The 25,623-nt window shown below is 44.0% G+C and overlaps 1 protein-coding gene across 3 annotated transcripts in view; it reads left to right on the top strand.

Moving 5' to 3' along the window:
• The window catches only part of ESRRG (estrogen related receptor gamma), a 363,399-nt gene that overhangs the window by 201,587 nt on the left and 136,189 nt on the right, over nt 1-25,623 (top strand). The window contains exon 1 of one of the 3 annotated variants that reach the window (XM_088532058.1): nt 7,093-7,177. The exons of the other annotated variants lie outside the window; for them this stretch is intronic. Coding sequence (XP_088388184.1) covers nt 7,122-7,177 — 56 coding nt within the window. The 5' untranslated portion in view covers nt 7,093-7,121. Of the gene's footprint in view, nt 1-7,092; nt 7,178-25,623 lie in introns of those variants that run through there. 3 annotated transcript variants of the gene reach the window in all.

The following is a 25,623-nucleotide window of genomic DNA, read 5'->3' as shown; positions in this document are numbered from 1 at the left end:
ATTGAGGCTCTCAATAATTGGGGAAAAGAACACAAGATGTGCTTAACCTCTACCTGTACTTGGTTTGTAGGCATAGTTCTGTGGCCACAGAAATCATTTGCCTGGCCAGTTGGAATGTGGATCTGGAATGTGGATCTATACAAGACTTCAAATGTTAAGGGCTCCATCATTCAGTCAACATATACGTTTAGAAAAAGCCATGTATGCAGAAAGAAAATTGAGATGTTTCCATTGGGACAGATTTCCATGATCTTCTGTAGGGAGGTCTCTATCTGCTTCAGGTCTGAGATGTCCAGAGAGGAGGTAAGGGTAGCTGATACCTTATGGAGTTTTTGCTTTGTATTTGTTTACTGCAGAATATATGAATCTAACCTAATGCTGCTGTCTTAAGACTATCTCAGAGATGCTAATTTCTCACTCTGAAAGCTCTGATTTACCTGCACAGACAGGATGTTCTGAAGTCAAAGAAATTTCGTTATTGTTTGTCTCCATTCCAGTATTAAATCTGCCCTAGATTCTTTCTTCTCAGTTCAGTGAAGCTTTGAAAGAAAGAATCTCACCTTGATCTTAGAGAGAACAGTTAGTTACATACATCTGTGTTACGTTAGAATTCTTTCTTAATAGTAATAGATAGCAAAAGTAGGATACCCATGTGGAAAGTCCCTGCTAGACTGTCAGACAAGGCGCTTGGTTTTCAGTACGTTAGTTGATTTCCTGCTTGTCGGTATTTCTTGTAGCTAAACTGCGAGTGTTTAATTTAGTGTTCCCTGCACCTTCAAAAAGTGCAACCGCTTTCATCTATTGCTTTAAACATGCATTTGATGTCAAGCAGCATAAGGACAGCACGCGAGGGTAACCCTCATCTCGGGGATGGTTCCAGTCATCTGGTGTATGGATACGAGATTTCCAAGGCTGTGTTAGTGGGCAGCTCAGCGTGATCTGGCTGTTTGTTAATCAGGGAACACGTGAAGAACAAAGGAGGGAGAACACAAATGTTGGGAGGAAAAAAAGTGCTGTGGAGCTAGGTGATGTGCACGGGGCAGGGAAAGCGCTGGTAGGGTTGGGTAACGCGCAGCCGCGGAAATGAAGAGCTGTAGGAGGGCAAAAATTGTTTCGCTACTTCCCATTGCTGGAGTTTGTTGGGAAAGGAGCATTTTGTATTCAGCCAGAAAGCGTGTTCTGCAAATGTCTCCAGTTACCCGTTCCCTGGGTGTCGCAATAGATTAAGTCGCTGTGTGATGATATGACACCGCCATCACTCGTCTTCCTGGGATATTGCTGGAGGCAACAACAAACCTGTGTCTTTGGCACATGTGAAGGAATTTAGCGCTTGAGGGGTTAAATTACACAGGCTCCCCCGTGGATCAGCTTATGCTTGGACAGTAATAATAGCAATAGCATTAATAATAAAAATGCCAGAGCAAAGGGAGGGGAGGGGGGAGTAGGGGGAGAAAAAGGCAGAAGAGTGATGGAAGATGGGCCGGGACAGTCGGGGGGAAGGAAAGGGCCAGCCTGAGCTAATGCGTTTCGCAGAGCAGGTGTGCGGCTCCCGGGCCGGGCGTCGCAGGAGCCTCTGCAACCTGCCGTGCACCAACGCGCAGCCCCAGGGCCGCGAGGATGCGCGGGCGCCCGCACTGCGAGCCATCGTCTCCTGGGGCAGCGCAACACGCACTGGGTGTCCGCTCACGGTAAAGATGGTTGGTGTTTTCACTGGGGAAATATTTGCGCTCCATCTTGGTCTCTTTTTAGCTCTTTGAGCTTCCAGTCAGGTAGGAGAGTGGGCGGATGGGGAGGGAAAAGACCCATGGAGGGACTCCTCTTGTCGCTTGGTTATTTGGAGCTAAACCCCCAGTCTTGCTTAGTGCTAGCTGCTGATGCCAAGTTTTCCTCTTTGCCTTCTTGTTTTGAGGGATATTGCATTTCACTGCAGTACAGGAGACAGAATGGGATGTTAACTAACTGGAATGTTTTGGTTCTAGCGGAATGCAAAAGCACTTGAGAGACAGAGAGATCCTCACATAGGTAAGGCCCCAGGAAAAAAAAGAAAACAATGTAAGAGTGGAATTATGTGGATTTATTTATTTATTTTTATTCCTGAATAGAAAAGACCTCATAGTAAGGGAGAGCAATTTATTACCTTGAAAAAAAAAAAAGAATTTATCCTCTTTCAGATTTATTGTTTATCATAATAATCCTTCTAGTGAAAAGGCCTAATTTACTCTTTCTATAGGAATATTTTAAGTGTGATTATCATAATATCACAGCTGCTGAAAAGGTCTAAAATAGGACATTGACCTTGAACGTGTTCCTGCGTTTTGTATGTGGTGCTTAACATGCAAGAAACAATATAACTGCAACTCATTTATTAATGTATAATCTCAAAATGTTAACTCTTGCTCTGTAAATACATGCCATAAGGATCGTTGAAAGCTTGCAGTATCCTATGAAGTACATGTGGTATTTTATCAGTGTAAATATGTATAAGATTTTCAAGATTTCTGCTGGGAATACTCCATAACTAAAGTAAGTTTTCCCTTTGGTACTGCACTAGTTTATGATTTAATTTTTACTGACATTCCACCAGTCATATTATTAGCTTCACAAAATGAAAGTGAAATAATCCTGTATTAATTAAACAGAGCAACTGAATTCCCTCAGTCATCTTATCCTTGGCTGGCGGAGACAGTAACGCGCTTCAGTGTCTCTGAAGAAACTTGCACTAAAAAAAGGGCTCGGGGTAATAGTGAGATACCAGTGTTGAAGTGCGTGCCTGAATTATCTTTAGGGAGTAAGGCCTTTTTTTGGAGGGTGACGGGCCATGCCCCTGCAACCCGCATTTTCCTTTTCCTTTCTGTTTTTTGCCTCTCTTTTTCTGTTTTGGGCTTTTATTTATTTTGTCACAAGCTTTGGAAAAGGCATTTTGTCAAGAGAATAATATTCATTTACAGCAATCTGACCAGTTTCTGTTCTGTACCAGTGAAGGCCATCCTTCAAATATCAACGCCCATGCTCTTGAAAATAAAACGAGCAGAAAATGCGGAGCGTTTTTTTGAGAATGGTTGAACTGTAGCTTGGAAACGTGATTAAGATGATTGAGGTACTTCACATTTTTTATATATATGCAGTAATCTAAAACTTGTGCATTTGGGGCTGTGCTGTGGAAACTTGCAGAGAGCGTTCCGAGCGCAGGCACCATGAGTTTGCTTTCCTGCCATGGGAACAAGGAGAAGTTGATGCTCAATGCTGAGGAAGCCAATGCCTTTGACGTAACAACCTGCCCCACTTTACCCAAAAAACAGGGGAGCAGAATTTGTAACTTTTGTGGCCTTAGTGGTGTTTTCGTTGTTGATGTTAAGGCATTAGCATGATGCCGGGATGCACCGATTACCTCCTAGTAGGAAGTACAAAAGCCAAATGCCTCTTAGGATGAGTAGATGGTGACAGTGTCGTTCTGATGTTGATAGCACGTTTGAGTTGTGTTCCTTAACCGTTCTGAGAAAAGAGAAATTTGATACCTTGACACTCTGAAATTTCTTTCAAACTGTTAAAATGCGATATTCCACAGCTAGATTTTGAAAAAGGTAGTGTGCGGTATGGAAAATTTCCATCTAAAATGTTTGTGTACTTATTTGAAAATAAATCCTCTGCAGGTAATAGAATTTCCTCTGTTTTGCTCGTGCCCAGACGACTCGGGCTTGTTGCTCTTTTGGGTAAATACGCGCTTGACACAATGCACTGTGCTGCTTCTGCAAAGTGCCACTGACTCCTGCTTCTGTGGTTGCCTTGAGGTGGTTGTGTGTTAAGAATCTGGCTGTTCAGATGCCTCAAAACGTCCACAGCACTTAAGTGTGAAGGCGCTTGAAGACGAACAGTTGTGCGCCCAGGAATCATTATGCGCGCGGGAGCCGCGGAGCCGCAGACGCGGCTCAGTAATGCCCACTGACTGGTGCAGACACTCGTGACAGCTCTTCCCCTTCCCCTCTCTGATTCTATTACCACTGCTTTGCATAGACTCCTTGTGGTAAGACTTTGCATTGTAGATTTTGATAAGTTAGCGCGGATGTGTGTGTGCATGCGTGCTTTTATTCCGTATCCCCTGATAAATTTCAGTCTGCTTGGATTTGTTTTTTCTTCCTGCTTTTATTTTTATTTATTTCCAAAGTGGTACAGAGAATCTTGAGACAGTGAAGTTACACTTAGCCCCAGCTTATTTGCTGCAGTGTTTGTGCCCCTACCAGCTGTGATGGCTAACTGGGAATCGCAAGTTCAGGAACGCGTTTGGGATCGGGGGCCCCGGTCCAGCAAAGGTGACACTGTTGGTCCCAGGGGAAGGAGCCTCCTGCTCCGCTTATCAACGTGTCGAGGACAGTGCTGTATTCCTGGTGGCGCAGGAAGCAGCTCCGGCAGGGAAGCCGCTGCTAGGATGAAGGATGGTTGATAGGAAGGTAGTGACGGTTAACAGGGGAGAGGAAAAATGGATGTGGGGGTGTAGAGGGAGAAGCCAGAGAGGCAGTGGCAGCTGGGTGGATGTGAACAGGAGAGCACGTTGGAAGAACCGCTGTGGCAGGAGGGAAGAGCCCTTTATGCATATATATATATATATATATATATATATATATATATATATATATATATATATAACCTCAGAAGATAAGGAACAAAAGTACAAATAAGCTAACCGTGCTTTGCATTTTTTAATGGATTAATAGTCATACTTTAATGAGGGTGTATTCCAGTGAACTTAGTTCTTTAAAGTGACTTTAAAGAACTAAGTGATCGAGTTACTTGTGCAAAGGAATTAATTGTGGGTGATTTGAAGTAAGAAAGCACATGCATATGAAAAGAAATGAAGACATTTTAGCTTACAAATACTGAAAAACAGCAACTTTGAATATACATCTATAACTGGACACACAGACACTCACTACACACAACATATTTGTATTTTGCAAGGTTTGATAATGTGCACATATAAACCGATTTAAGGATCTGTGCTGTGGGTTTATACAACAAGGAAGATATCTGTACATAGAATAAACACATCATCATATTCAAGTGCTGATTTGGTTCCAGAATCTGCATTTATCAAACTGCTTCTTAAAGAGAATGTTCTAATATTGTAACATGATTAAATGCCTCTCATTTAAAAATTTGTTAAAAAAAATCCTTTTTTTTTGTCTGTGATGTTTCTACAGAGTGCCTGGATTTTACTCTGCATCTCAGAGCTCTTTAATTCACTGCTCACAAGCGAATTTACATCTTAATTACAGAGTTCACATTTAACAATATAGACAGCATAATGCTACTGTAATTAAGCTTTTACTACCTGCTTTTATTCAACAGTCAGAGATGTAGTTTTGCCGTGTGAGTTCTGATCCCTAAACTTGCGTGTATTTTACCACATTTGTGAGAAGCAGGCCTAGCTTTTACAGCAGGTTAAGTACATGACACTGGAATCTCTCTGCCATAAACACATGTCCATTACACTTAAAGACAGACTTAAACTTGTCTGTTACACTTGCATATTTTGCGCTTGGGTTCTGTTGTTTTATTTATTTGGTTAAAAAAAAAAAGAAAAAGCTGTGAGAGATTTGGAGAGGGCATTTGTGTGCCCTTTTGTGAGTGGTATTAATGCAGTCTGAGGTTGTACACTGATTTGTTTTGAGCTAAAAGAATGTCATTTGCGTTGTGTAGCGCTTCGGTTACAAAAATATTTGTGGACAGTTGAGCTGAATTATAAAATGGGCTCCCCCCCACCCTTTTTAAATTTTATTTTATTACCAGAAACAGCCTCTATCTATTTGCTTTAGTAAATAGCAGTCTTAGCTGGTGGAGAGGTAAGAGTAAGAACACTTGGTATCTTGGTAGCGAACAGCAGTGGTATTTTTCATTGCAATATTAAGTAAAAACTCCAGCGTGTGAGAGAGAAGCCCCGCGCTCCCGCTCCACGCAGTGCCCGACCCTTGGAAGCCGCGCGTGGGGCGGCGGGTCCCTCGTGGTGCATGAGATCATTCTCCGGACGCAACTTTCGGCGCGTGGACCTTGCGTGGCGAGCGCGCCGCGCAGCCGCGTGTCGCAGGAGCCGCTGCCCTGCTGGCATGGCGTAGGTGACGTGCATGCAGGTGTACACGGAGCCGATGAACGTGGGTTTTCCCCCTTCAGTTTGGTAATATCTCCGTGACGGAACCCCCCCGTGCGGGGACACAGGGTCGCTCCGCGCGCGTTTCGCGCGTGGGCAGCGCAGCGCAGCCCCCCTGCCCTCCTTATCTTGTTAAAAATGAAACAGACCCGGTTTTAGTGCCCTCTAATCCCCCCGCCGTCGCAGAGAGGAATCGATCAGTTCTGGAGCTTTTCCTGCTTTTTACGCGCTCTTCAATATTTGCATCTCGCCCCCTCAGCGCTCGCGGAGAGCGGGGGTCCCCCCTTCGCACCCCCGCTGCGACGTGGCACAGTTTGGCGAAGGCACACTTGTACATTTCCTATGGGCATGCACATAAAAGTGTATATAAATATATATCACCCCCCTCCCCCGCAAGTAACTCAGCCGCCCGGGGAAAGTTGCGTTACGGGCGCCCCGGTGCCGCCGCCGGGAGGAGGAGCCGGCGCCGCCGCCCGCGCGCACCCGGCCCCCCCTCCCCGCGCGCTCGCGGCGGCGCCACCCTCGCTCTCTACCTGCGGAGGCCGCTCGGTGCTTGCCCCGCGCTAAGGAGCGGGTCCCGCCGCCCCGGGCGCTGCGTGGGGCCGGCCGGGGCCTCCCTCCCGCCCGCCCGCGCCGCCGCCTCGGCGGGCTCTGCCCCAACGGCCGCCGCCAGCGGCCGCGCCGCCGTCCCCACCCCGTACCTGCCGCGCGGGCCGGGCCGGGCCGCCCCCCGGCGCCTCATTGGCCGCCGCGCCGCCAATGGGCCGCGCGGCGGGGCCGCGGGGAGCGCCCCGTGCGAACGCGGCCGCTTCATATTCATGAGCTCGGAGCGGGGCTTTAAGTCCTTGACTAGGCGCGGGCCGAGCCTTCGCTCCGCGCCGCGTCCCCCGGCGGGCCCCGGGCACCTGCGGCGCGCGGGCAGCGCCACCTCGGCCTCGCGGCGGCGGCGCGGGGGGGCGCGCAGCATGCGCGCCGCGCGCACATGGATTCGGTAGAACTTTGCCTGCCGGAGCCGCTCGCCCTGCACTACGAGGAAGAGTAGGTACCGCTGCCCGCCCGCCCGCGCGCGCGCAGGTAACGCCGCGCCGCGGCGGCCCCGCGCAAGGTGCGCGCGAGGCGCCCGCGCGCCTCCCCGCCGCCGCCGGGAGCGGCCCGGACGTGGCGCCGGCGGAGCCGCCCCGCGCGCGGGGACGGGCGGCCGAGGAGGCTCCGCCGCGGCGCTTGGCCGCCCGGCAGGACGGGAAGCACCTCGGGTTTTCTTCCTTCTCTCCTTTCCTTCTTCCTCCTTCTCGCCGAGGCGGTTGCGCGGGCGCGGAGGAGAGCGCGGAGCGCGGGCGCTCCGTGGGGCTGGTGAGTCGCAAACTTGATTTCCGCCCGCGGCCGGGCGCAAACGCGAGTCTGTCACGGGAGCTGCCACGGGTCCATTTTCCTTTATGCGGAGCCACTTCGGCGGGGACCGCGGTGCTGCGCGGGCGGGAGCGCAGCCGGCCCCGAGCAGGAGCGGCCCGGCCCGCGTGGGCGCCCTCGCGCCTCCCTCCGCGCGGAGGGCGCAGGCGGGTCGCGGGGGTTCCGCGCCGCGCGGGGAAGCGCGGAGCGAGGCCGGCGGCCCGGGGAGGCCGGCCCGGGAGCCGGCGCTGCGGGCACGGGCGGCAGCAGGATCCGCTGGAGCGTTCGGGTGGATACAAGGAAATAAACAAAGGTGGGACCCCCGCTCGCGCGTGGGCTGCAGGTCAGCGGCGCCAGCAGCCTGAGGGGGCAGTTCCCCCAGCTCTTACTAACACTCCAAGTTAGCTTTATAAAATACCCAGTTTTTTTTTCCTTTTTTTTTTTTTTTTTTTTCCCGGTCGTTCCTCCCCACCCCCCAAAGAAGCTTTCTTGAATTTACCTTCTTACAGCTAATTTGAACGATTAGTTTAGATAAGCTTCTTAGAGTAGATGCATTTCAATGAAATCGGGGCACATGTCTTTTTGGCTCTGATGCAAGATTCAAACTATTTTTTTTCTCCCTCCTCTTCGCTGGCTCAATTAAAAGTCATCTGAAAACAATCCCAATGCATGGTCTCGGCACAGGGCTTCAGGGGTATGTGGCTGAGTAGACATGCATACATACATACTTACATACATACAAGAAAACTAACACTTGGCAACGTCTCCTGCTCTGCTTCGATTAATAAGCCACAGAGTTTTACATGTAATTAATATTCATAGTAATTGTATTTTGGCTCTGTGTTGTTGCATGCATGTGCACGTACAAGTGTAAGGACACACAAAATAAATATAGCGGCCACTTTCGGCAGTTCTCACGTTGTAGATGAAGGCAGAGAGGATCCAAGCTAAAAATTGTCGGAACGTTTTAGGAGTGCACAGACATCTGTCAGACCATCACTAGGTATGCTTTGATTTTAGGGCAGAGCATGTTGAAGAATGCAATAACTTAAAGCCAGCTGCAGCCTTGACTTTTTGCTTTTTCAGCAATGGCAATAACACTATTAATTGCTAATAGTTAATAAACAGATGCAATAAATATATCTGCTCAATTTGACATATGTGTCAATTTAATCATTCTAAATGAATCAGTGCGCTCATAACATGAAATCTCCTTCAACATCTGATTAAAATGCAACGTTGACTAAAGGATTATAGAGCGGACTTAATTTTACTGACTGTTTTAACAGTTGTCACAGCTGTTGGGAGAAGGAAAGGCAATTGAAACCCTCCAAAAAAGGGGGTAGGGGGTGGGGAGGACTAGTTTAGTAAATTTAAGCATGATCTCTGCATGTCAAACATTAAAAAAAACTGAATAGATTTGTAACTCCAGATAGCTCCCATGCACTGTGTACATTTGCCCTTTGTGTTTCCCTGCGCTCCATTAATTTGAACCCTCAGCAGTCTCTCTACTTTTTCCCTTCAAGACCGTGCAATGGAGTTTAAAGGCATTCAGCGGTTTGTTCTTTTGCAGCGCAGGGATGGAGCCCCGCAGGTACCCGGACAGGAAGGAGCGCGCAGAGGGGACGTGCCGTGTCAGAGAGCGGCCGCAGCCCGGGCGCGTGGCGGAGGCGCTGCCGGCCGGTCCCCGGCGCGCTGCTCCTGCCCCTCGCGTGCGGCGGCGCGGGCACCGTCGCTGCGGGTGCTGCTCGCGCGGCACCGCGGGGGCGGCTGCACCCCGGAGGGAAAAGGCTTTGTGTCACTTTCCTTCTGCTTCGAATTATTTTTGGCGTGGCTTCAAATTCCTGAGGAATTTATTTTGGAAGCACCTTTTATTTGTGCAGGGGAGAAGGGATGGATTAGAGAGCGCTTCCTTGTCAAGTGGGAAGCAACGCTGGATTCTGCTCCGCGGTTCCCGCAAGGTGCGCGGATCCTTGACCTCCTGCGCCTGCCCTCTCAGGTAGCTATTGAACTTACTGGTAACAAGTGAAGCCTGAAGTTTCCTAGAAAAGCCCCCGGCGCGCAGGCCTCGGTGCCCGCAGCAAGGGTGCGACGTGCAGCTCGGCTCTGCGCGGGGAAGGCAGCGCGGGAGCGCGTCCGAGGCCTGGCGCCTGCCTCCCTGTCCCCTGGCAGCTCTTGGGCTTCCAGCTCGGACAGACGGCCCGCGAGTTTCTGAATCCTGCAGCAAGTGCAGAGGGGCTGTGCAGAACCGCCTGCCCGGCAGCTTTTCCTTTACAGGGGCTTGCCCCTCTTTTAGTGCTGGCTGCTCGTTCTCATGTGTTTATGGTTGGGCTCTTTTATTTACTGAGCCTGGTGTGTTGCGGCGGTAATTAACCCATGTTATTAGCAAAGCCCTTGTGGATATCCATTAATTCTCTTGAATGGCTGATCATTTTTTTTCCTGCCTTTTTTTCCTTTTTTTTTTTTTTTTTCCTAAGGCATACTTTCCCTTTTATAACAGTCCTTAAGTTTTAGCATTCCTTACAAAGGTATTTAAATTGAAGCAGGTACGAGTGCCCCACCCCCACAGTTCCATAATAAAGAATAGTAATATTGTTTTAGCAAACTGTTTTCAAAGATGCTTATGGGAAGCAAAGCACCTGGGAGAATCAGTAGGGAATAATTTATTTAATTATGATTTTTCAAAACACATGCTTAACGTTAAGAAAGGAGATAAGAATTTTCCTAACCTTTTTTTTTTTTTTTTTTTTTTGGAGTTGCATTAGCTGCTGTGAAAATTTTAGTGTTCATAATTTAATCAGATTTCAACTTAGCAGTACTTTGGGCATTTAAAAAAATATCGAGCCAGCAGAAAAATACTTGTGCTTGCACTGCTGAGAAAAGATAAGGGCCGCCTCATTAGCCAACCCGACTTTTGCAATTAATTTCAAATACGTGGTGCCATTCATCAAATACAGAAGGTAACTTGTCTATGATAATATTAACAATACTTGAAGCCCACTTTGCTTGGTGACTAAAAAGTGTGATATGCCCACATTCTTCAAAGCTGAATCAGCCCGTACGCTATACTGCTATTTCCATATGCTATGGAGGGGAATTATGCTGTAAAAATCGGAAAGATTTGTGTATAGCACAATTATTCATTTTATGAAATGTTTTTAAAGAAATTACCCTTGACCTGCAGGGAGGTTTCTTGCACCCTTTGGAAATGTAAGCAGGAAAGAAAAAAAACACTCCAAGTCCCTCATATAATTATTTTCATTGGTAATATAGTGATCACTGAAAAGCTTAGGATAAATAAAAAATCAGGGGCAGCTTTTGCTTCTGCTGAAGCTTAAACTAACCTGTGTCGTAAGAAAAGCTTTGCCATGAATTCGTCCTCATGGCAAATTCATGGAGGGAAGAAACAATAAAATGTTGATCCGTTACAAGTGCATATGAGCCTCACGCTAGCAGGCTCTCTGGAGGAAATGTGTGATTATGCTGGGCCAGTTTGTTCAGTTTTTATCTCCTTTACATCCACTGGCCTTGTATTAAATTGTCATTGTCCTAAAGCACATGAGAGAGAAATGAATTGCATTTCTCGACATGCTCTGACAGTGAAATATTTAGCCTCTCTGTCTCCAGTCATACTCATGCGTGTGTTTGATAGCGCAGGGATGACACCGGCGGTGTCTGCAGCTTGACATGCCGCTTATTACACGTTCTCCCGCATTCTGTGCGTCCCTCACTTTTAGGCTCGGCTCGGGTGATCGTCCGTGCGCGCTGTCGTATCTGGAGAGGCGCGCGCGTGTGTGTGTGTGTGTGTGTTCACCTTCTGTTTACACGAGCATCACTTATCTGTGTATCCCCAACAAATTTGGAGTTCAATTATATATCTGTATCTGTGTGTGCATTGCACGTATATGTACTGTGTTCTTTAGGGGATGTGTGCAATGTACACATTTTTTTTGTGTAATACGCAAACAGACATGTGTACAGTAAATATATGCCGAGCTATCTCTACTCCTCTCTATACAGTTGCTTGTTAAAAATTTGCTGTTTATCTTTTTTTTTTTTTTTTTTTTTCATATCCATGAGAAGAGAGCTGGCCAGGTAAAGAGCAATGTGGATAAAAAGCTCTGCACTTGATTCTATATCATTTTTTTCATGCGATATAGCATTTCATGTATTTGTACTTTTGATTGTAAAAATGCTTTTTAATAATTTCTTTCTCTAAATCATTTACATGAATAATTATTCATATTCTGGTAACTTTTTGGCTATCAGAAAAGCAGAAAAGCTCTCTTTTTTTTTTTTTTTTTTAAAGCTACATGCATCCCTGGACACAGTTACATTTTCATTAAAGGGATATAATTATTTTTAGGGGGGAACGGCGTGCTACGTTTAGTTGTTAATATAAATCATAATCTCAGAAATAATACGAAATACATGCTCCATTTTAGTGGAGTTCAGTACTCACTCCTTACTAAATATCCTAAAATTGTTCTTACGTGGTTGTCTAGAGAAGTAAAAATATTGTGAGATGTTAAAGAAAAACATTAAACTGAATTATTTACAGCTATATCAGTGTTGCTTAATTATTATTTTTTAAAAATTCTATTTTTCCTTTCACTCTTGCTTTAGAGAATAACTTAAGATAGGGTAGAACATTGTATTTGACATGTATGTCTGTGAAACAATTTATGCATTTTCTATATTGCATTAGATTTAAAACTGTTTGGCTTGTTTACATCATGCTTGTAACATTATTCAATTAACATGTTTTTTTTCAACCGAAGAATTTATCTGCAATTCCTTAATATGAATAGTTTACATTAAAGGAAATCTTGTCTTTTCAGATTTCTAATTACCTTCCTATATTAAGGAAATCGTCTCTTTTTTAATCTGAGTATAATTTCACATCTTTTTTATAACTGAGATAAAATTTTGTTTTTTGCTTCTATTTCCCTAACTCTACTGCTAATGTCCAAATGGAAGTTAAAGTGGGATAGGTACAGGGAGGGAGCACGTGCTGTTTTTCTTTGCTGTTGAATTTCTAATTCTGGCTGTGGGGCTATGGTTCTGGATTTGGCTGAACTTTAGGTGGAATTTGCAGATTTGGATCAAAATAATTTACAAAAGAAAATAAAAATGCTATTAGAAATGTAAATTTTGGCCTTTCTCGTGACAGTCCGTGGCACAGAATGTACTACTTGAACATGGGATTGGAGAAGGGCATCCGTCTGCTGCAAGAAGTTAATCTGCTGGGGGTGTAGAGAAGGAGATTTCTCTCTCTTCAGGCTAATCAATCCATCTGTAATAGCCTTGTGCAGAATTGTGCGCATTTCCTTATGTGATAACCTAGTGAAATACGACTAGTTATTTCTATGCATGTGATGATAGTAGCCCAAGTGCATCATTTTATCTTGTATTGAAAATCATATTCCCTTTCCCTGAGTAAAACATCTTTACAGCTCAGCGCTGCAGTCCTTGTGGGAGGACAGGAACTGTTAAAAGGCTGTGTTCAGAATCCAAACTTTAAGATAAAGTGATTTGAGGCTTGGTGGGTTGTTTCCCTGTGCGTTAGTTCGGGCGTCTCGACTCCTCTCTATCTTTTCATGTTGCTCTGAGTGAAAAAACTGCACGTCTCCTTTTCATCATTTTGATTGGAACTACACACCATATGTAATGTGTTTTGGCAGCACTTACCTAGCCAAAGAAAACAAATTAATATTAGCCATGCTGAGGGGTGTCAGAAGTATCACAGATGTGTCGATTTAGTTTTGCTCCATCACACACCCTTTCCTTAAACAACCGGTCACGCTGTCGCAAAATATAGTGTTGGCTACGGAGAGATCCTAATAGGTGTGTGAAGAGATTGATGGCCTTGGCAAGGCAGGATGAGAAGATGTTGTGGAGTTGCTGGTGCTCCTTTTGAGTGGCCTCTGAAAAGCTCCCCCCCCCCCCCCAATAAAAAGCTTGTATATACATGCATGTACTACATACATGTTGTATAAAAAATCCAAGCATGAGCTTAATGTAAGAATATAATTATTGCTGAAAAGCCAACTATAAATTAAACAATTTTAAATCAATTTTATGCCCCTAGATACATGCAGTTTTAAAGATACTTGCAAGTATAATGGAAAAGTCGGTCTAAAATGTAATATTAACTTATTTCTGAGCATTTCCGAAGTCCCTTCCCATACAAAGGTACGAGGAGAAGAGAGGCGATGGTGGCTTTTGTTCACTCTGTCGTTATCCAGGATGTTCTTTTCCTCTCCCTTCTCCCCCTCCTCATTTCTGGGTGTGTTCTAGAAATACTTTTAGAATAAACGTTTTCTTACCTCACATCTGAAAATTTAAAATCAAATACAAGATGGAAAAATCTAATAAAGAACAGTAGTTACCAAAATGGTGAAAATAAATGCTTCTCACCATAATATAGACAGTTAGTATAGTCAGCTGGCTGTTCTTATGGTTCTCCATGTATTGAAAATACAACAGAGAGAAAGGATCAAGCAGTTTTCTATGTATTCTGTATTTTTATTTATTTTTTTTCTTAAATGTAGCTGAGGAATGAATGCCAGGGTACTTTTCTGTTTGAGTAGATATTTTCTTTATGAAATAGACAAGATCTGCTCAGTTGACGTGTTAATGCTGAAATAGTTTCAGCAAACTAGTTAGTTTTCTTTAACACAATTATTTTATCCTTTTCCTTAAAGTGAAGAAGAAAAAGCATCTTGTGAAAGTAAAAGCTAGAAGGCATATGCAATTTTAAAAAGCGAACAGAAAAGCAAAAGGCTGCTATGAAAATAATCTTCCAAGAATGGTAAAATTAGCAAGAAAGTAAGATTCTTACAGCAGAAGAATTTTTTTTCCACCATTGTTGTTTAATGGTCCCTAAATGCAAGATTTCTTCCCCTAAATTCTGCTCCCTTCTCCAGCAGCGACAGAATTCCCCGGCAGTGTTCTCCCTGCAGCCGTTATCCTAGTGGGACAGATTAGATGTCTGGAAGTGGCACGAGCGGCCGTGTCCTTAACCACGCTCCCGTTCCCGAGAGCATCGGGCGGGTGAAATCCAAATTCCCCGTAACGGAGTAAAGCCCATGGGCGCCCTGTCGTTCCTCTGGCCGGAGCCGAGGGCACCCACCTGGTGTTGGGTGATATTTAAGGAGCGGAGCAGCCGCCGTCGGTGCTTTTGCATCGGTGCGAGTGACTCCCGTCCCATCCGGCACGAGGCCGCGGTGTCGCAGGTGGAGGAACAACCAGCGGCGGGGTTACCCGCGGCGCACGTGGGCCTAACCGGGCTCCCTGCCCTCCTCCCTATCTGGAGGATGGCTCGTCCCGTTCCTGCGGCGCGGAGGGGCTCGGCACTGGCGCGTGCTGGCCCTTTGCCGCTCTTCTGGAGGAATCCGGCAAATGGCGGCGGCTGTGCGTGGCGGGAAGCAGCGCCCGCACGTGGGCTGGAGCATCAGCTGCTGAAAATGCTGTCACTTGTTGAGAGCTGGACCTCCGCGTTTCCCCCAGCATCGCGGGACTTTTCCTTTAGCTGAAGGTCCTAGTGCCGATCCGGGTAGCGCTTAACTCCTCACGCGCTGTGCGGGACCTGCCGTGCCGGGAAGCACCAAGGCAGGCGTCTGCGCGTGGCTGCGCCCCAAGCGAAGCCCCAGCGCAGCGGCCTCTCGGGAAGGCATCGCGGTGAAGGATCTGCTGCGTGGTTAGCGCGGTAAACGGCTCGGGGCTGGCTTGGTGGGGGCACTGCTTTTTTATTTATACTTATTTGTTTATTTTGGTGGTGGATATTAGTGTTTTTCAATAGCCAGATGAAGGTTGAATTGGGAGAAATCATGATCTTCCTTCAGACAAAACCGGTGAGGACATTTGCATTCTTTCTGATGCACTGAAACTGTTTTTATCTTTTTTTTCCCCCCCACTGTTGCAAATCAGAGACTGCTCCTAGAGGAGAGGAGAACAGAACAAACAAAAAAGAAATAGAGATTATTTTCTTGCTCTTAAGTCCTACTTCAAGCATCTTTTGGGCATATTTGAATCTCACTGCTTGCACACTCTTTTCCAAGTAACATAAGGCAAATAGCTGTAAAACATTGAGACAGAAGTTTTTATTCTTTCTTGTTCTCATTTTTTTGTATCTCTTTTGTGTTACATGCCTTTGGTGTGGCTTTTTTCTTCTTCCCCCTCACCCCCCAAGCTGCTGGTTGTTGTTAACAGCTAATGTCAAGCAGAAAACCTGTGGCATGCCAGGAACAGGCTGCAACATATTGAAGACACAGCTTATGTTTGATTGTGGGTAAATAGTTAGTTAGTTGGGTTTATCAGATAGCCTGGCAGAAGGAGAGAGGAGCAGTACAAACTGTTTTCAGTAACCGTGCTGTTCATACACCTGATAAGATTGAGAGTGCTTTCAAACTACTGATATGCTTTGAATAAGAAAAGAATAATCACATCCACTGGCACTGGCTTATCGGGAGTGAAGTAAAACGCCAGCACTTTTACATTAGCAAAAGTAAATGTTTTAGACACTTTGGGCCTTTTTTTTTCCATTTAAATTAAATAGCAGGGTGGTTTTGAGTGTGCTGTAATGAATGGAAGGATTTATTACCCTGACAGAATTACAGGTGAATATGTTGAGAGGGGAGTCCTCGGCAACAATAACAGCTCTTTTGATAAGCAGCTACATCTATTTCATGCTTTTGGTATAGAGATTCAGTAGTTTTATCCTCTTTCTCTCCGTTAAGTGCAGGTGTTAACTTAAAATGTGTGGTGTTTCACAGTGTAACATATTTGTGCATTTTTTAATGTACTGACATTTGAAATTCAGCCTGTAACACGGCTGTTCATAAAATAGTGCTTGATCACTCGGTGGTTTGTCCTCTGCCTGCGACTGCTGCTTATTTTCACGTTTGAAAAAAAATCTCAGAATCTTCTCTGGAAAGGCAAGGTATGATCCTTCATTACTTTACCCAGAAGGCGTGAAGCATGGTCGCATGCACTATTATCTTTTCAAAGTTTCCGGATTTTTATTTTTGTAACTATTTTTTTTATTATTATTATTTCTGGGCTCTTTTTCTTTCATGTGCCTACAATTAATTTTGGGATAATTCAAATTTGATGAATGGTAGTGCAAGAGCAGATTTGATTGATTTTGGATTATTATTGATTGCTCTCAATGAGATCACTGTGACACTCTGAAATCAATGGTATGCGATTAACCAAGGCACCACCGTTCTATACATTGGGCAGCAGTTGGGAATTTAGGAACTGAATGTTCACAAGCTATAAATTGACAAAGTGTTCAGATTTAAATAGCCTTTTGTTTGGCATTTACTCACCAAAATGTGTTTCCTGGGAAAGTTAGTTTTCACAAGTGCTGGCTTTCAGTAAAGGAAAGGTCATTGATTTAAGGTTTATTAAATTTTAGCTAAAAACAACTGGTTCTATTTGGGTGTAAAATAATTTAAGTGCTTACTGCAGGCAACCTTCATGCTTTAGAGTTGTTTCTCAAAGGTTTCATTCTTCTATGAAGATGTCAACTGTAAATATAAAAATGCATCACTGAAAATGTAATGGTTTAAAGATTCAAACTGAAATAAAAATTCCTGCCTGAGGAAAGCAGTATAATCAAAATAAAGTAGTCTTAACTTTTTTTTTTTTTTTTTTATGAAGAGCCCATGCTTGCAAACAGCGCTCGAAGGCAGCAGGTAGCGAGGTTGGCAGAGAATGCCGTTTTTTTTCCCTTTCCACAGATGCTGATAGCCCAGCTTTGGAGTCAGCAGCACGCGCCAGCCGCTAATAGTAGACAATGTGCAAGTTGTTGCTGCTTCGGAAACAAAGCATCCTGTCATTTAAGTGGACTTTATTATCTTGCAAAAAAGCCACCTGGCAATATTAAAATCCACCCTCTGAAATGCTTTGATTCCTGAAAGCTTTTTGTATCTTTCCTTTCAAGCATGTATTCCATTTCTTAGGTGGAGTGAGCCAGTTGTATGGATGGTGGTGGCATAAGCGGGGACTTCCCCACCTCAGCCTCCCCAAAATGGGAGTGCGTTAGGAAATGATGGAATAGGGATAGTGCAGGGTCAGGTGCCCAATGGAGCTACCGAGGGCTTTGCACCAAGGGCAGCCCGCTGCCAGGCTCCTAGTACTGGTAACAACCCGATTCAAAGCTAAAATGAAAGACTGCTGTTCAGTTTAGTAGGTGCTGGATCAGTCCCTATAACTGTTTTGAGCAAATGAACGATTTGGTAGTATTTTAGAAGCAGTCAATGATGAAATGAAGCCTGTGTACAAGAATGTGTTGCCAGAATGTGACATTTGCACCAATCCAGAGTTGCCTGAAGGACTGTGACCAGGAAATGCGAAGTTTACTGCCGTGTTTTCTCTATGAGAGTAGAAGTGGTGTTGGCATTGTGCCAATATCCGTAGTCTCACATTGCCGAAGGAGCAGGGGGACAACCTTCATTCAGGCTGACATGGCAAGGAAAAGTAAGAGTGATTTTTTTTTTTTTCCTTTCCCTTGACTTTACATCTAGATTGTGCAAAAGGTTGCAACGCAGAATTTGTTTAAAGATTATTCAATCTTGGTTTGTTTCTGCTGACGAATTCTGGATGAAAAACTATAGAACCAAATGCATGTGTTTGATTGATGCATATTGTGCTGCTATACAGGCAGAAACACATTGGAGTTTCTATGCAAAATTAAAAAGTCACAAAGGATGGTCATGGCCATTTAGCATGTCTTTCCCCCTGAGATGCAAAATAAATTCTAATAGTTGGAGAATTGCCTTGACTGGCCTTCAACCAGCATTTTATTTATGAAAATGTTCATATAGTATTGGAAGAAATGTAGGAAGTTGGCTATTGGACAAAACCATACTTGCACTTTTTTTTTTTCTGTAGAAAGCAGTAGATGAACATGCCATGAGAAGAAAAGGGAGGTGCAAAGGTGTTGTTTTCCAGATATGCTCATGTTTGTTTGTATAATTTTAGTCATATAAGGAATACCATAAGGTAGGTATGAAAGTAGGGTGCCCTGTCTTCCATTTTAGACTCTTTTTTTCTACTGCAAAACTTTGCTGTGAATAACAGTGCTTGCTTCTGAGACTACAAGTCAGTAAAGTTGCACGTGATTTTTAGCCCTGATCTCAACATATTACGAAGAGGATTCCTGTTCTAAGGGGTTTCCCTCGCCTTGATTTTCACACTCTCTCAGGATATGAGTACTGTGTGGTTCTAGAACTATTCCCTAATCACAGAACATCCTTTTGGCCTGGGGTAAAGCACTTAGTCTGCTGTGCTAGTGAAGCCATAGGCTTTTTTTCTCGCCATTGAGATTGGCGAAAAGTCAGACTTAATGGCCTTTTCCCAAAAATATTTAGATGTGAAGAAAAAAAGAAAACTTTTTTTTTAAATACAAACAGTGACATTTGAATTCTGCCTGAGTGTGTTAAATGAAGTTACTTGGAAAATCTGCAAAATTCTGTTTCTTAAAGTTTGCAAAAGGATGTCTTAACAACATTAAGTGCTTCTGTTAGAGCAAAGCCTATTATTTTCATGGGCGCAAAGGAGAAGGGGAGGTTATCAAGGTGCCGTCCGTGACGTTTGCCCCCGGGAGAAGGCCTCCTGGAAGAGCGTGGCATGAGGGAGGGCTCCGTATCAGCAGGTACATTTGAAGCCCGACGTTCGGTTCCTGGCGGCTGGAAGCAGTCGAGTCGGGCGGGCGAGGGGTGCATTTCATCTCTTCCCTTCTAAAAAATTCTTGCGGGCAGTCGAGGTTTTGTTTCCAGGTTACAGTGTCTGCCGGGGCAGGCGAGGGTTGTCTCCGAGCAGCACAAACCACAGCCCGCCAGCGAGCTGCTGGTCGGCACCAGGCGCGAGCGACAGGGAACAGGATGATCCCGAGCCGCCGTGTACACTGGAAACAGAGCGCCCGCCTCGCCTGGCGCGGGCAGCCAGGCAGGGCCGCCCCGGCCGTGTTTACCATACAGTGTTCAGTGGACTATGTAAATGGCTCTGAAATAACTACGGGAGTTATTACGTATCTGAACTTTTTAAAGGCTTTTTTTTTTTTTTTTTTTCCTCCTGCCCCCTTTTTAAGAGCGAACTTTGGTGTTAGTATTAAACCGGAGGCACAGTGGCAAATGCCAAAGTGCTCAAAGTTAATGCTTCAATTTTTGCAGCAGAAAGAAAAGGGAGGGTGGGATGTCAGCGTTTAATGTTGAAGTTTTTTAGTCGTTGTTTAGTCATAGGGAGAAGGCAGATTGTGTTGTCTTTCTGAAATTATACCTTTACGATGCAAGGTTAATGCCTGCTTATTTCTTCTGTACTCAGTTCCTGTAAGAAATAAAAAGGCAGCTGTTCTGTTCCTTGGCACTTGCATACTTGCGAGTTTTTAAAATCGTGTATTATATTCATTATAAGATCCAATTCTGGCCTCACTTAGATTCTGTATTTAAAATGATGAGTAATTTATCTCCTTTTTTATATTAGGTTTGTTTCTAAGCTGCTCCCATGTCCCTGGCTGTCAATATTTTATCTGACTTGAACAATCTACATAGTTTAGATAAATACATGTTTAAGGAGACATCATTTTTAATAAACACTGTGTGTGATTTTACTAGTTTCTTTTCTTTTTTTCCTATCCCTCTAGCATTCCTGGGCCAGAATTGGAAAGGAGGTTAGGATCCATCAAGCTGCATTTACATGCTTTCTGCAACTTGGAGAGGAAAATTAAAAAAAAAAAAAAAAAAAAAAAGCCAAACAGCCTTTTTTTTCCTGAAGTGCTTACCTTTTTCAAAAGTCTTAAAACCTGGACCTCAGGAAAACTCATCGGATCTGTTTGCAAAGCTCTGATGAAAATTTGATCTGTTGGAAAAGCAACGCCCTGATATTTGTACCAGGTCCAGTTTAAGTATAATTTTGCCTTCTTCCATGCATCCCCATGATGCTTTCATGGGGTTGGGGTTGACAATTATTTTCCTGAGAGGGAAATTTCTTACTGTTTGGAACATTCTCCCGCCGCGGCAGCTCCCTGCACAACAGGTTATACACAGGTGTTTAGGCATGCCGAACACCATCACGGAGGTATCTGTGTGCTGGAGTTACTTTCTGGGGTCAAAATCCTGTTTTCACAGACAGCTGCAGCTCAACTGCTTTTGCTGTCAAGACATCCATGTCCAGCTCCTTATAGCGGTGCAGACTTGGGTTTTTGAGGGGATACTGCCATCTTTTTATCCATCGTGTCCCCAAAACAGTGGCGAACACTACACAAAGTAGGAAATTTGCATTCAAGGTTTAAGATTAGATTGGAAGTCAAAGAGAACCGAATTGGCTCATTTGAGAGCGGAAGCAGTATAGACTTAATTTATTTTCTAAAATAACTTGCATAATTACATCACCTCACAAATTAGTGGATTCAATAAGTCCATTAAAAATAAGTATTGTATATAGTATCTCAATTGTGAACAATTGTCCAAACCAGAAAGAACCCGGTATCATTCTTATGGTCTTACAACATTAATTATTTAATTCCTTTTTTTCCACTGTCTTTTTCCACATATAGTTAAATGAACAGTTTCAGTACTGAGAATATGTTTTTTTTGCAGTTGAAAACAGAAAGCTTAGGGAATTTTAACTTTTTTTTTTGTATTGGCTATTTATCACTACTGAACCAAGCCTCCCACCGTAATAAGCTTTTTAAAACAACAGTTCTGTTCTAGAAATACGGCTCCAACAGCGTGTGCCCTCCTTTGTGATAAAGTGGCTGTAGCTCCGGGTTTTATTTTTAAAGAGGGTGTTCCCTTGTGCTCAGAGTCGTGTTTCTGTGTTTTTGTTGAGAAAGCAGATTTCAAAATGATGAACCCGGGGCTTGTGTGATACCCCTTGCGGAGCGGTTCGAGAGGGCCCCGTTTTTGCTGTCTCTGTGGTGCTGTAAACTGGAGCTCGAGCTGCTTTTCTGAGCACAGGGGTGTCTAGTTTGGCCCTGCCAGAAGTTGCTCTTTCCAAACCCGCCACGTGGTTTGGTCGGGGGCGATGGCTGAGAGCTGCCAGGTCTGCTCCGGGCTGCGCTCACAGCAAACCGGGAGGATTTTCCTTTAGGGCACGCAAGCATACAGAAGTTGTGCTGCTTATCCAAAGTTTATCCAAAGCGCTTAACCTTCTTGGCCTCGGGATCAGCCAGGGAATCCCATGAAAGCAGCCCGTCTCCTGAGATTTTCTGTATTTCTGGGTTCGGCCAGGTCAGAAACGTACAGGAATAGACTTTCTGATATTTCTGTCCTTTTCCCCCTGCCAGCTGAAACTAGCTGCTGTATTATGATGTTTAGTATTAAGGAGTCTTTACTGGGTGTGTTTAAATCCCTGAAGAGAGAGGTTTGTGTTTGTTTCAGGCTTTGGTTGCCAGTTTGGACCAGTCCTTGTTTAGCCATGCACGTTTACATGTGATCAGGCCTTTTTCCAGTCATACCAGTGCTTTCAGAGCAAGCCGAATCGGACGCATAGCATATCTCAATTTAAACTTGATTCTGATTTAAAAAAAATACAATGTTCTGACTTGGTAGAGCACAACTGCAATTTGTTTCGATGTTATTTGCCCTGTTACTGTTCAGGATTTCCGTTAGGATGGTAGCCAGCGGCCGCCTGTCGTGCCAGTCGGTGTGTGAGTAGCTCCTGTGCGAGAGCTGGGGTGACTGCAAGTATAAGCAAGTCACCGCGGCTGGAAAGAAGGGACAAAATGCAGCTGAATTGTGTACATACGCCTATATACCTGTGTAAAATTTGCATCCGCTTGTATATTTTTAATTAAAAAAAATTACTAACTTTGGCCTAACAACAAAGTATGGACAAAGTTTTCTTGTAGCTCAGCAGAAATGGGCCTTGAGAAGGCGTTTGAGGGAGAGGTGGGCAGTTGCCTTTGTGAGGCCAGAGAAGGTGCAGTTAATGGAAGGAAGGAAGAGGGAAAAGCTCCATGAAAGGCAGGGGAACAGCACGGGCTGCTGCCAGTGGCCACGGAGCGTGAGGGTAGGAAAGTGGCGGAGACACATCTGGATAGGAAAGGATGACACAGAGCATCCAGCTGACCACTTACACGCTTCTGGTGTCTATTTGTTTTACAATATAGTTTAAATATTTTTCCCTGAAACAGTAATTTCAGTTAACAAAATGAATCATTATCTTGCTAAAGGAAGCCTATGAGCTTAACTTACTCCTGCATATTGTAAAAGCAGTAAATTTTATGAAAATAATAACTTCTGTGGTAAACTGATATTGATGCCAGTCTGCCAGATGTGTCAGCATATATATATATATATATATATTTGGTTCATATGTTTCTGATTAAAACTCACATTATATTAAAAAATATTTATAAGGTGATACGTATTACAGATATTTAGAAATATGTAGGTATGTATGCATACATATTTCATTTACTGTCACCTTCCCAGTGGTTTGCCCAGGGTTCCAAGGAGGAAAGCAACATGTTCAAATGGTAATTTGGTAATTTACAGTCAAGCGAAGACTTATTGCTTCATCTTCGTGTTTCTTTTATAGAAGCAGCAAATGTTTTGTAATATATTATTGGTTTTATATCTCTTGAAACTAGAAGCAAAAGAAATTTAGTTGAGGAACATACCACACAGATGCTCAGATAGAAATGCTCAGATGCTCTGAGGCTTTTCGCTGCATATATAATAATGGTAAGATTTCCTCTGAAATCTATTGCTGTCTAACAGAGGATATTGTTTTATAGCAAAAAATTAAAACTATTAAAATTACCTGTAAAAGGGCGCACACTGGGAAGCTAAATCTGAACACAAATTTCCCGAAGTCATGAGTTTAAGTTCTTTATAAGGCTTCAGGCCTATTTTATTTTACGTGTGAGAATCTTATTTCCCTTGGCCTACTGGAGAAGAGAGCCTCCTCTGCCTCACGGAAAGACGGAAGACGCTTTCCAGCCCCCTAAGAAGCCCGCACTCCACTGCAAGAAGGAAGCGAGCGCCTGCCGCCCGTTGAGCTCGTTCCTGCAGCGCCGCGCGCTGCTGACGCCGATGGGCCTGGAAGGGGAAGGCAGCGCGAGCGGCGGCGGCGGCCGGGGCGGGCGACCATCTGTGCCACCTGCTGCATTCCCGCTCCATCTGCTTCCTGCACCGCGCCCTCCGCGCCGGATCCGGCGCCGGCGGAATTGTGTAGGGAGCCGGTGTAAATAAAGAGCGGGGAGAGGAGCGAGGGGAGGGCGCACGGCGCGGTGCGAGCCGGCGCGCTGCTGCTCCTGGCTGCTCCGGAATGTGTTAATGCATGAGAGCGTTTGATTTGCATATAGATTTAGATGTATAGATCATTGTGAAGATTACAAGGCAATGAGTTTTATCTAGATTTAGATAGCTCTCAGCCTGGTTTGCACATAAAATATAGCCAGTTTCAGGAGGAGAACCTTTGGGGACTTTCACCTAAGTGAAACTGATGAAATGTAATGCTTTTAGGTATTAATTTAGCAGAAATAAAATATTTCCTTTAAGGGCTTTCTGTGCCCTTTGTTAATGAAGAATTTATAACCACTTTATATACGTGCATTATATACACTGTGGTTTTGATTTGGTTATAGTTGGTTTTATTTGTGTTCATCTGTATTTTATCCTAGGAGGAAAGGAAGCTGACAAAGAATTTCCCTTTCGCTTTTTCTCTCATGTTTGTGGTGGAGATTAAATCCAATTGTCAAATAATTTCCAACCACAAGCTCATATATTATTGTAGTACAGACAAAATCTATCTGCTTTTGTTTCAGTATAAACATACGTAGAACGCTCAAATCTCTTAGATATTTTTAATGGGGCTGAGCAAACCCCCGTTATGAGAAATTTGTAAACTGTGGTGGCTTTGAAAAATAGCTTTCTATATTAACTACTTCCTTTTCAAAAAGAAATCACCAAAAGGCTTAGACTATGGTGAAATATTTTTTATTGTTAAAACTGAATTATTTTTATAAAAGATAAAAATCAATTAGTATTATACTTAAGCATAGGAATTTGGTCTGAATCCTTTTGTCTTAAACATTTTTATAACTGTATGTATCAGATATTTTTATTGATGGGAGTAACATTAGTTTATTCCACTGCTCTGTTTAAAAGATAAAAATGCAGAATTCATATTCTACATACATACTCAGAAAGCATACGGTTTTCTGTTTGCATACAGATTGTTCTCATTTTCTAATTTTTAATGTCAAACTTGCCCAGGCCAAAGAATAAAAGCAGGAGCTTCTTAAGAGGTATCCTTGAAATGGTGGGAGGGTTTCGTGTCATTGTTTTGCCTGGTTTTAGATCTGCAGAAGAAAGGGACACAGCATCTTGCAATCCTAACAGCCTGGCTACTTCTCTAAGATTTGCATGAAATTCAGCCGCAGCCTTCAAAGGGATTTGAGTGGATTGGATTCTTTAAGGTTAGTCCATGTCAAACCTATTAAGTTCAATTCACATGCAAAACCCTTTTTACGTTTTTTTTTTAAGCCAATAAGGCTCTAGCTACTCTTAAGGCAACATCATCTACTTGTGGTAGAGCGTCCATGGTAATGGATCACCTCCTGGCACGTGTAGCTAACCAATAATCCACTTTGTCATCTCCCAAATTAAAAGGTTTTTGGTCTTGTATCTTCCTAAGAGTAAAGAGTTTTTGCTTGTAAAAGTTACGATCCTGGAGATTGCATTAAAGTGTCGGAATTAGTATGAATATGCATCTTCCATCAAAAACATGATTCATGAGATGGAGGTAACTAAAGATGTACATGTTCTGTGGTATATCAGGGAACTATTGCAGGAAAAAAAAAGACTTGATTAAAATATTTAATGGTGTATACAAGCATTTGTAGTTAGTTCAGAATGGCAAGAACCTGATACTCAAAGGAGGAGGTTAATCTTTAATTTAAAGGCTGATGGAAGCAATTCCATGTGTGCCAAAAATTCAGGCCACGGCATCTAAATGCCATGTGCAGGATTGTTCAAGCCCACCACAGGCTGTGAAAGGTGTGTCTAATGAAGAGAGCTTGCCCTACTTATGTGGTGCCAGGTTATGTGGATGTTAGCTAAAATTTGGATTAAACAAGG

This window comes from Tinamus guttatus, unplaced genomic scaffold (genome assembly GCF_059628265.1).
Source record: "Tinamus guttatus ecotype Peru unplaced genomic scaffold, ASM5962826v1 Tinamus_guttatus_pri_ptg000033l, whole genome shotgun sequence".
Lineage (NCBI taxonomy): Eukaryota > Metazoa > Chordata > Aves > Tinamiformes > Tinamidae > Tinamus > Tinamus guttatus.
The sequence above is the reverse complement of the archived record's forward strand: the minus strand, read 5'-3'. Positions and strand labels throughout refer to the sequence as shown.